The sequence below is a fragment of the Carica papaya genome, chromosome 7, assembly GCF_054855325.1.
Source record: "Carica papaya isolate Zhongbai chromosome 7, ASM5485532v1, whole genome shotgun sequence".
Classification (NCBI taxonomy): domain Eukaryota; kingdom Viridiplantae; phylum Streptophyta; class Magnoliopsida; order Brassicales; family Caricaceae; genus Carica; species Carica papaya.
This window is the reverse complement of record NC_142315.1, coordinates 7,190,012-7,202,403: the sequence shown is the minus strand read 5'-3', so window position 1 is coordinate 7,202,403 and position 12,392 is coordinate 7,190,012. Positions and strand designations below refer to the sequence as shown.

General features: G+C 33.1%; 2 protein-coding genes across 2 annotated transcripts; one reads left to right on the top strand and one right to left on the bottom strand.

The window, feature by feature from the left end:
* Positions 1–2,694: 2,694 nt before the first annotated feature.
* Positions 2,695–5,718, bottom strand: LOC110812429 (Phosphotyrosine protein phosphatases superfamily protein). The gene is made up of 6 exons (XM_022039208.2): positions 5,212–5,718; positions 4,424–4,546; positions 4,098–4,191; positions 3,916–3,998; positions 3,671–3,760; positions 2,695–3,316 (listed from the first exon to the last, which is right to left on the bottom strand). The coding sequence occupies exons 1-6, from the start codon at positions 5,410–5,412 to the stop codon at positions 3,056–3,058; spliced, it is 852 nt and encodes a 283-aa protein (XP_021894900.1). The 5' UTR covers positions 5,413–5,718; the 3' UTR covers positions 2,695–3,055.
* Positions 5,719–10,777: 5,059 nt separating this feature from the next.
* On the top strand, positions 10,778–12,306 carry LOC110812418 (Leucine-rich repeat (LRR) family protein). The gene has a single exon (XM_022039193.2). It carries the CDS (start codon positions 10,900–10,902, stop codon positions 12,103–12,105), a length of 1,206 nt encoding a protein of 401 aa, XP_021894885.2. The 5' UTR covers positions 10,778–10,899; the 3' UTR covers positions 12,106–12,306.
* Positions 12,307–12,392: the final 86 nt, after the last annotated feature.

Here is a 12,392-nt window from a genome sequence, read left to right as displayed (position 1 = left end):
TGAGAGAGAGAGGGAGAGACAAAGGTGGATGGTGTCTTTTCGTTTAATGGCACGTACGGTGCATGTAATAAAAAGTTATGAAGATGGAGGCAGCTTCATCGTAGTTTCTCAAGAGAATAAAGGAATGAGCAGACAAGAATAACCTTTCAGTTTTGAATTGACACTTCATTTACTTTTTTATTCCATTTCATTATTTTACCTTCCCCACATAACTTATATAATAAATACATATATCTTAATAATTAATTTTAATCACTGATAAAAAAATAATAATAATAAAACGAAACACTGTCCTGCCCATCCAACTTTTGCAATATCCTACTTTTCAGACACTGAATACTTACGTTCGATGCAAGAGATCATGCACGGTATTATACATACATACATACATATATTGAGGGAGAAGAAGAAGAGATGATAGTATTAGTAGTAGACGTAAGAGTAGAAAGAAAGCAATAATAGATGGAGAGAGAAGTGTTGTCTGTTTCCACATGCAAATAAAGAAAAGAGAAGAAAAAAGAAAGGAATGGAATGTGGTGTTCAACCTAAAAAGTTGATATTGGCTTTTTTTATGTGGAGATTTTAAAAGGGGAAAGAAGGAAGGAAGGAAGGAAGGAAGGAAGTATTTTTAGGTTTCATTGGTGTGAAGTTGCAGAGATTTGGTCCCATAAAGAAGTTGCAGGAAGAATTGTCTAGTGCAAACACGAATCTATATCGATATCTCTATATATGTATATACCTTTTCAGGATTCTCCAACAAATTAACACCTTATGCTTTTCAGTCAATGGTGCACCACATCATCAAACTAGTCTAATTGGTCCAATTCACTCCATAGAACTTCTAGCCCACCTGCTTACTTTCGAACCTTCCACTACTCTTTAACTCTTAATTATTTTTTCAATTAACTCGTCCAAATCAAATGGCTAAATCATTACTTGGAGGGAGGGATGAAAGGTAAAATGCTTTTTAATTAATCTTTACTTAACAAAAAAAAAAAAAAAGATTATACAAGTATTAAATTATAAATTTTTTTTTGGCCAAATAATTAGTAGTTTACTTCCCTTTATAAGACCCTGTCTATTTGAATTATAAGTACTGTGTTCTTGTTAGCAAATTGCGTGTGCGTTTTGTGTTGTTGCTTCAATTAAGAAAAAGAATGTTTAGATACATATATATATATATATATATATAAACAAAACCCTAATCAGTTTTGATAAATAATCACAGTCATAATATTTCATGATTAATTTAATTTGTATTTAAATTACTAGGTGATGGGAAATGTAGATGGCCAACCATCTTCAATTGGAAAGATAATCTTTATCTTTTAATTTATTTTAGGATAAAGTTTGGATTCTCCGGCCAATGTATATTTGATCAAAGGTTCTAATTTGTAATTTGCGGAAGATATAAATTACAATATATACTTGATTTAGACTCTGCAAAATTCAATTTTCCTTTGGTGAAAGTAACACCGGAATTTGAACTAAAAGAAATAAATGTCTTATGCCTCACTCTTACTAATTTTCAAACACTTTCTAATTATTATTACTGCATTCTCATGGTTCATCAGTGCTAATGATATAATATATAAATACACACACATGCGCAGCAGATATAGGATTAATAAGATTGCTACGTACAAATGTCATTTACCCATATAAATATTACTTTTAAATTATTATTATTTAAATCTAAAATAAAAAAAAATAATTTAAATAACTTATAATATAATTATACAATTAGTAGTGAATAATCTACTATTATAGTTTTATTTTAAGAATATTATTAACAAAATAATCTGATATAAATAATACACTCATTCAATTGCCATAATACAAATCATATATTTAAAATTATTTGTTTCTGTATCAGAAGTTACGTAACTAATACATATTTGCATTTGACCAAATTTATGCTTTGTTTTTGTTTTTTTTTTTTTTTAAAAAAAATTCTCTAAAGAGTTTTATTTTTAAACCGTCGGTGTATACAACTGAAGAGATTTAATTAACTTAAACATAAATTTTGAACCAATAATAATTTAATTGACAGAGATAAAAAAATGGATAAGAAGTGATTGGCAGGGTCAAATTTTGATACTTTAAAAATAAAATTCCCGAAAAATACAAATAAATATATATATATATATACATATAGTTTTTAGTCGTCTATTTTGAATATTATAATATATACCATCATCATCATCATCATATATATATATATAATTTATTCAAACATGAATTATATAAAAATATAAGGAAACTACAACGTAAATGAAAATCATCAATACCTGACGGCTGTGAGCATCATCTAGATTAAATCATCTCATTAAAAAGTAGTAAGGAGTAATTAATGAGAATGGAGTAAACAGAGACCTCCTCTACGCACCTCATACCACTCACTAATCCATCAGATTATACGTATGATTTCGGATTAGATTTAAGTAACATATCTCAAACTTTCTACTCCATTCTAAGAAGATACAAATCTAATTTTAGTCCAAATTGAATATAAGTTTAATTAGCCAGCCAAACCCATCATCGTTTATCAATTAGCCTACCCAACTTTAAAATATGTCTCTCCCTGTATGAAATAATATTATCCTCACACACAAAAACCCATCAAGACTTTTAAGGTTTAAGACATGTCAAACAATGGAGACTTACCACTCAACAAGAAGCTGGGCAGCAAACTAAGAGTTCAAAGTAGAACAAATTATTCATATGCTAGTAGAATGACCAACCAATGTAATTAAAGAAGAAGCATGTCCTAGTTGAAATTATTAGGACAAGATGATACAGAAATATAAAATGCAAGGATCTCTATAAAAGCAGAAATGCATGGATCGTGCATCACGAATACCCTTTTTCACAACAACATTAAAGTGCTCTTCCAAACTTTTCTTTTATCCGATTTTCTTCCATCTTTTCCTCTCACCAACTTAAATTTAATTTACTGTAATATGGAATATTTATTATACCTCTCTAATTACTTCAACAATGCTTTTTCTGTATAATCATCAACAACCTTGTGTCATGTTGCCGCGGGGGGGGCTTAGCATGCACGGGCCTCAGGCAGCTGTCTCGTAGCAGGTGCACAGACACCAGAAACTTTTAAGGATGCAAAGAGGCAGGAGAGCCTAGCTATCATGGGCATTGTTTTCATCACTCCAGATGCAATCACAAGTTCCTTACCAGGATTGTAATCACAAGCACCATAATACCCTTCAAGATCGGCTTTTGTTATCAGAACAGCATCTCTTGAGGGAGAGCACACACTGGTGGCCGGACAGCACCTGCTGTATTCCTGAACTGCCTGCTCATCATAATTGATAACCAATAACCATATAGCAAACTAACTGAGGCCAACTAAGCAGGCATTTCTTGTTTCAAATACAATAGGAAAAATCAGTTTATAATAAATAAAGATCACAACTTCATCAAATTTCACAAGAAAATAGCGCAAATCTTAAAATGCATTGACTAAAATGCGTCAGGTTTAGCTTAAAGATCATCAGCATTTTCAGTTCCAGCCTTAAAAACCAAAAAATCGAAATTCAAAAGATTAATTAATAACAAAAGAAAACTACAAAAAATCTAACAGAAAATTGCAAAACAAGAAAACTGCATATCATCCATAAAAAGATTTTGCGTACAACATATTATTTACCTTCCATTGTGAGGGAGCTAGCAACACACGAGGTCTTCTAGACCGCACATGCTCCAAGGCAGCAACAGGAGTCATGTGCTTATACTTTATCTGCATAATGAGCCATTATGTGCAAATGCATCAAAGATAAGTTTATATAACCAATCTTTGACTAACCAAAAGTTAATCATATAAAATTAAGATCAAGAACCTTCTATAATAGACATAATGTTTGTCTAACATAAATGTAATAGATAGAATATTACCAAATAGCAAAGCACAATGGTTGTGCTCCTTCCTCGACCAGCTTTACAGTGAACATAAGTAGTTACACCGCATGAAGCATTCTCTGTAAACAAGATGAAGGAAAGAAAATAAAAATCACATAGATGAAAAAGCCACTTGTAAGTAGGAGATTTAGAGCTTAGTTCAGAGGATATCCACTCACTGTAGATGAAATCCACAGCTTGGTTGATATCTTTAAATGAAGGAGCAAATAGATAGTCTCTTGTTGGTATTACTAGATGATCAATACCATGAGCCTGTAAACCAGAAAATGATACAAGGGAAAGTTCATTCATGTAAATATACTTTTTAGGAAAAGCTAGCTTTCTCAGAGTTATAGAAGAACCTCGAGAATAAACACAAGGAAAGAAAATATCATTTCAGAAACCTAAACAGAAAAGCTAATGCTCTTGATGAATCTGTCTTAAATAGCAACATTTGTATGAAATGGTAGCCAAAATAAACATATTGAATAGAAAAATAACCCACGTAATATAAAGATGATGGAACCAAAGTTTCATAAGCCTCATTGAGAGTGATTACACCACCGACCCCAAGCTGCTTCAACCGTGGAACATCCTTGGGAAATGGGACCGCGCCAAGTAGAAGATACTGAAATCCATGCATAAACCCAAAAGGGCAAATGAAACCAAAGAAAAAAACATCAAAGGAATGAGAAATCACCTCAATGAAGAATATATACCACTACTAATACTCCGTTGACAGAGCATATAGTTCCTTCTATCAGCCATTAAACCTAGACGCCAAAACAATCAAATAACTGCCTCAAAAGGGCAAGATAGCAATATCAAGAACTTTGACCAGCATTTCCATTACTAGAGTTCTCCGCCCATTGACCAAACAAGACTTCACCTTCCAACTAGTCCAGAGAGCAAAAGAAAAAATTGAAGAAAAATATGCTAATAACTTGAATTCCTAAGCTCAAAATCCTCTGATGGTTTCTAAATATGAGACTAGATTTAACTTTCGGGCTAAACAGAATTCTAACAGTTGGAACTCATTTTTCTTGAATTAAGTCTCCACATTTCACAGTAACCAGAAGGAGCATAATTCCTTCTATTTATCAGAACCAAAAGTCTCAAGTTCCTAAATTGAAATTTACCTCCTCTCAACACCATAAATCCCTCCTACTTCTGTTCACTTCCTCAGGCTCCAAACAAGCATAAACAAACCCAACATCTAGAGAATAAAATAAAATAAGATCATTTTCGTCAAAATTAAAAGACCAGACAAATCACGACAAACAAAACAAAGACCTGATCAACTTCATCCCACCATCTGAACTCAGCTTGGATCTTGTTCCTGAAGACGTTATACAAAAGGGTTGGGTAAAAGAGGATCCGAGCACCCGCCCCAACTAGTGCCCTCTTAGCGTCCACCCTCACTATGTGCTGCTTCGAGAGAACGCCACCATTGTGATGATCGGAATCTGCGTCCTCTAATTCTTCGATCTTCATCTCAGGAGCACCCCCTCAAAAAAAATATAAAAATAACACCGATTTTTTCAACCTTAGGCTGAATAATAATCAGAATTACAAATTTTGAGGAAGATAAGAGAATAAAGATACAAAAGATTGAAAATTAGAAAAGTGGCATAGGGGAATAGGGAGGCAGGGATTATGGACAGAGGGTGGCAAGGAGGAGAGAATTTGGGAATTGGGAAAAGCCGGAGGACCAGATTGCAAAAATGGGGATTCTATCAAGTCATATAAGGAACTGAGAGAGTAAGTATGGAAGATGATTTGAGGTCACAGTGAATAGTCAAACGGATTACGGAGATGGTGGTGGCATTTTTTGAAGTAATTTGGATAAATAATCAGACGTAGAATTTAATTTAATTATTTTTTAAAATTATTATTATTAGACTCGTCGATTTTTCTTTCAAAATCTAGTTAAAACAGTTTCAATAACGAGATTAATACCTTATGTATAAATCTCATATTCTCAAATAATTTTTTTTTTTTTTTGCTATCACAGAAAAATCCTCCAAAATAAGTAAAGTTGTCTTTCTTTACCGTTACATATCGATTCTCTTTGCCCTAATTAATAAAATCACTTATCAATTTGTTTGAGAAAACAATTTTTTTTTTTTTTAAAAAAAGAAAAAAAACACACACCTCATTTAGAATGAAGATGGGGATAGTTGTTGACGATATTGTTTTTCAATCTACATAGATACTATATTTAGCAATTATTATATTGTAATTATTAAAATTTTACTAAGACGAAGAAAATGTAAATTTTTATTAACTTTATTCTCTTTAAAATTAATAACTTAAAAGAGATTTAGATTAAATTTAAATTTTTTTAAAAATAATATATCATTATTTAAAAAATAAATATAAATAAAATATTTTAAAAAATAAACTTCTATTAATAATATAATTTTTTAAAAAAAATAAATATATTTTAAATTTAAATAAAAATAAATATTATTTGAATTTAAATTAATAAATAAAATAAATTACAACTTCTATATTTATCTTCAATAGTAATAAATTAGCTTGACACTTTTGAATTTTATCTAATTACATATTTTTATCTAATCAAAGTATTAATACTAGTTGTATTTTGATTTAAACCATGATCAGTTACAGTGATTTAAACACACTTCAATATACGCATAGTATGTACAAACTTTTAATTTTTTTGCAAAAATTTCTTATGAATTCTAAATTGAAGTGTATATACATAGATTAAAATTATTTAATCTATTGAATTTCCTAGTTAGTAGTAGTAGGGGTGGGAATGTGGATGGTTCTTGCAATTAATTTTGTTGTCAACAGAGGTAATAAAAATATAATGCAATTGACTTAGTTGTTGGGGGAAGAAGAAAATAATAAAATGAAATTACAAATTGAATGAGACTACATTTTTCAATCTGTGAACTCCCATCAATGTATTTAATTTGATATGTATAAATTTAAATGTGGTCGTAGTAAATGTTTATGTATTAAATAAAATAGATTTAATTAAACTAAATATAATATAAAAATTTTGTGCCTCAATCATACATGCTAAAAAATGAAGCACTTTAAATATTTGTACTTTGAAATTGAAAAATCTACTCCAATTGTTTGTCATGATTTTGGGTATAAAAGATATAGATTGTATGAATCATATACGTGTGTGTGTATATATATATATATATATATATATATATATATATATATATATATATTTCTTTTTTCTACATAATACTAATTCTCAAGTGTGAACAGCAATTTTCTTTTCTAATTATGGCAAAAGATGAGCATTGAAGATTGGTTACAGCCCAATAGAGAGCATGCGTTTGCTTTATTTATTGGTTTCAAGCTCATTCCCACTTTATTATAATGATTTTATTCACAATAAAAATAACATGTAGACATGATGTAGTAAATCAATTTTGAGTATTTACTGTAGGCTATTATTATTATTTTAAAATAAATAAATAAATAAATACAGATTTCTAAAATTAATCTAATTATTGTAAAATCTCTATTTAAAAATATATTCACATAAATTAGCAAAGAATATTATTAATAATTTTAAACTTTAAAAATATGTAAATTCATTTTATATTATCTCTATTGCCAAGGTTTGAATATTTGTTCTTACATTATTCAAATAATCCGATCTAGTTCTGTCTTAAATACCTACAAGAGACATTTATACCTCGTAGAGCAGAGCCATGGCAATCACACTGACCGCTTTAGCTTTTGGTTATGCCAAATTGGTCGTGGATCCATCCACCATAAAATTTTAATACTTGTTACACCTAGTAGCTCCAGTACAACTTTGGCAAAACTCACGAGTCGAATTCACCACCTCAATAATATTGTAACACCCACAATTTTTTTTTAGTGATTAAAAATTAATAAATATAAATTTTTATTATTTTATTTTGTATTATTATATTTTAGTTTTATTTAATTTAGAATAAAAAGAAATGAAATAAAATGTAAAGAGAATTTAATTAAAAATAATTTTGAAGAAAATGCGTAAAAATTTGGATTTTGAGAGTATTTTTGAAAGAAAAATCAGAAAACAGGAGCTAAAGCGCAATTTTGAGAAGTTTCGCTACGTCAGACGTCGAGTAATCAGTCCTGACCAACCAAGAAGCGCCAAGTGGCAGAGGCGCTAATGCAGGAGGCCACACGGGGGCCCCACGTGCGCGCGATCGAACGGCTGAGGTCTGTTCCCACGCGCACGAATGGCTTGGATGCGCTCTCTTCCAAACACAATCGAATAGTCAGATTCAAACGCGATTGGATAGCTTAGAGTGAATTACGATGGACGGCCCATATTGGATTGCGATGAACAACTCATTCATTTCCTATTTAATCGCGATCGGACGGTACAGATCAAACGCAATGGACAACCCAGTATCAAAAGCGGATGGATATAAATAACCTCCATCCGCATCAAATCCTAACCTTAGCCGCCAGAATCCCTCGTCGGAAAAGACAACCTAGTAACTGGGGAGCCGACCGCCGCCGCACCGGAACCCTTTTCGACTGCCAAGGAAGGTAAAAAATTTTTTTTTCATGAAATTTAATTTTAAGCTCACCTATGGCCAAATCAGAGTGAAAAGACTGGCCAATTGGCCGAAAAACACCGACGAAGCCCGACGGAGCCGCCGCAGAAAATTTCACAAAATGCCTCCGATGAGGCCCTTCCCGATTCCCATTCGGTGTAATTTTTTCACTGTTGTGATCACCGTTCTTTTCTCTACAGGTTGACTGAAGCAAAACACCCAACCGCAACGTAAACCCGAGGACCAACTGTACCGAAGCGCTCCATTGCCAGTGAGTTTCGATTTTTTTGTATTTTTTTGGCCAACCGAGGCCCCTAAGTGTGTTTTCTCGCAGGGATTGATGCAAAATCGGCTAAATTCGACTGAAAACAGCCGAAAACAGCCAACCCGAGATGGATCACCGTCGCGAACGGCGGAGCTGCAGTGCCGGATTTTCAAAATTGGCTGAGTGGGCCTTGTGACTGATTTTGGATTTATTTGAAACATTTGTAGGTATTAATAGCACGTTTCAGTTCCCGGAGAAAAATTCAGAAAACCTAGGGACCGCTCGTATGCGCAATAAACTGTTTAGCTCTTTGGCGTTAAATCGAGTAAGGATCCATCACCCTATTTTCTATCATAGAATTAAAGTTTAAATAAATAACAATGTGGTATTTTATGCGATTTTAGTAAATATGCATAATTAATTACGGATTGCTAATGGAGTCGGAACCGAAAATTATCTACTGTTGTTTGTTGATTGATTTTACAGTTTGTATGCATGATGGTATCTGATTTATTTTATGGCCTTGAACGCATGTATGGTTTAATTGATGTGTTTACTGTTGAATGGGGAAAAAATAAATGTTAAACGGTAAAGAAATTGTGTGATTTAAATGAATAGATGAAATGACAGCCTTACTGAATATTCTGAGCGATGGTGGACGGACCGGGTACATAGGAAACCCTACCGTGAACGTTGTCTCATACCGGACGGGGTATGGAGACTTGATAATTTTGGCGCCCATACAGGACGGAGTATAGGGACGGCCCGCTTCATCCTCATACCAGACGGGGTATTGAGGTTTAATGGTTTAGCACTTGTACCGGACGGAGTATGGGGACGACCCTGTAATTGAGATTGTTAAAGGAAATGATTCACGTGTAGCGGATACATCCCTATGAACTCTCATGGATACTAGTAGGCTGGTGAAAAGAGAAACAATTATAGTTTGGTTTATTGTTAATGAATATGGATTTATAATACGTTCTATGTTGCTAATTGTTCATGAAATTATGATATGTATGATATTATTATTTTTATAGATTATTTTCATAAATTCCATTATGGTAAGTGAACGAGAAATAATTTTATGATTGATAAATGAATTTACTAAATTTAATGCTCTATCAATAGTTTTCGATTTTATACCAACATTTACTTATGTACTGGTGATATAGTGTGATATCCTTACTAGACTAATGTAGCTCATCTTTTATTTAATCATTTCAGATCAAGAGGACCAGGTTTCAGAGTTCGATCCGCAAGAAGATGGCGAGTAGATGCTATATACTTTCTATTTTCTATTTGTTTACTTATTTCTCGTGTTACTTTTAAAGAATTAATTCTGTAATGCTTTTAAATACTTTTAAGTTATTATATAAGAAATGTAAATTTTAACATTTTATTTCACTTCTGCACTTAAATTATTATATATTTCTTTTTGAATTTTCGAAATTATTACAAATATACACTTTTTAGTTGTCTTTTTGAACTTTTATTTATAATTGATATCATCAATTAAATCAAATATTTTTTTAACAAAATTTTAAACTGTTTTATTATTATAACAAATTATTTTATAAGTAGGTAGATAAAAAAATAGCTCATTGTTTTAGTCTGTCTAAAATTTCCGAAGAATTTATTTAAAAATTTGTATTTAATTTTATTTAAAATAGTATATATTATTAATGGGAGAGAAAAATAAATCACATAGGTAGCTGTTTCCAATAGGGATGGTTGTGTTTTAATTAAGAAAACCATACGGAAATAAAACTTGTTTATTTTGGGCATTGCTACAGTGAGTAGATACATGAGGTACTGCCTCAACTAACTTCCTGTTTCCCTCAAACAAATGCATTTATAAATGCTACAGTTGGATTGAACGAATGGTAAGACTATACATACACACACACACACACACACACACACACACACACACACACATTGTCTATGTCTATATATATATATATATATATATATATATATACACACTATATAAACAAAAAATATATAAATAGCAAAATTATAAATAAGATGGGGAGAGGGCACATTGAAGGCCAATCAACCCCACCATTTTCTCTCATCAATACAGCAACCACATTTGCACAAGCTTACAAGCAACCCCATCAAATAACCTTGTTCAAAATCTTCCTCCCAACAACAATGGGGACAAGATGCTTTCGTCCCTTTTTTTCTTTTATACTCCTCCAGCTCATTCTCTCAGGAGCAACTGGGTTTAGCCTTGGTGGTGGTATTGCTGTCGGCATTGGTGCTGGCGGTGGCGGTGGAGCCGGATGGATTGGTGGAGGAACCAACGGCTCCTCGCCGTTGACGAAGATGGACAATGCTTACATTGCTCTGCAAGCATGGAAATCTGCAATTACGGATGACCCAAATGGGATTTTGAGGAATTGGGTCGGGTCTATTGTGTGTTCTTACGAAGGCGTGTTTTGTGGGAGGGACGAAGAAGGTGGAAGCGTGGTTTCAGGTATAGATCTGAACCGTGCAGATCTTGAAGGGAGTCTTGTCGGGGAACTTGGTCTCCTCACTGATATTTCTCTTCTTCACTTGAACAGCAATAGATTTTCAGGAACAATTCCTGAGACTTTTAGAGACCTCTCCTCTCTTCAAGAGTTGGACCTTAGTAACAATCAATTCTCCGGTTCTTTCCCCATGATCATTCTCTACATTCCCAATCTTGTTTATTTAGATATCAGGTTCAACTGCTTCTCTGGAGCTATCCCTCAAGATCTCTTCAACAAGAAACTTGATGCTATTTTCCTCAACGACAACCAATTCGACGGCCAACTCCCAGAAAATCTTGGGAATTCCCCAGCTTCTGTCATAAATTTAGCTAATAACAAGTTTACGGGAAGTATTCCTTTTAGTTTTGGGTTCATGCGTTCAAGGCTTAAGGAGATTTTGTTTCTGAATAACCAGTTGACGGGATGTATACCGGAGGGAGTTGGGATTTTTACAGAGATGCAGGTGTTTGATGTGAGCCACAACGATCTGGGAGGTCATTTGCCAGACACCATATCTTGTCTGACTGATATAGAGGTTCTCAATTTGGCACACAACAGGCTGTCGGGAGAGCTGCCAGCGCCACTATGTACATTGAAAAGCCTTGTGAATCTCACAGTTGCTTATAATTTCTTCTCTGGTTTTAGCCAACAATGTTTCCAGTCCTCCTTCAAGAACATAGGTTTTGATTTCTCTCTCAATTGCATTCCTGGAAGAAATATGCAGAGACCTCGACCAGAGTGCTCTATAATTCCTGGAGGAAGCCTCAGTTGTCTCAGAATGCCATCACAGCCTCTTCTTTGTGGCACAATGTTAGCAAAGTCTGCAAAGCCACCGTCTCCATAAACCATATGGACGGAGACACAGATTTTCCTTTTGGTTTTTTGGACTGTAATTGTAAACAGGTTAGTGGGGAGTATCCCATTAATTTAACTTAATTAATTAGAATTTGTGATGGATTCAGGACGATCGCCTTGAATGGATAAAGGGATTTGTGATCGATTGTCTAGTAGATATAATAATAAACTATTCAGGTTCACAGGTTAAGCTACTTTAATTATCATATCCTGATGCCTGACTCCTACTCACTCCTGGCCAATCTTGGATTGTCGTTGTAAATAAACAACTGCGGA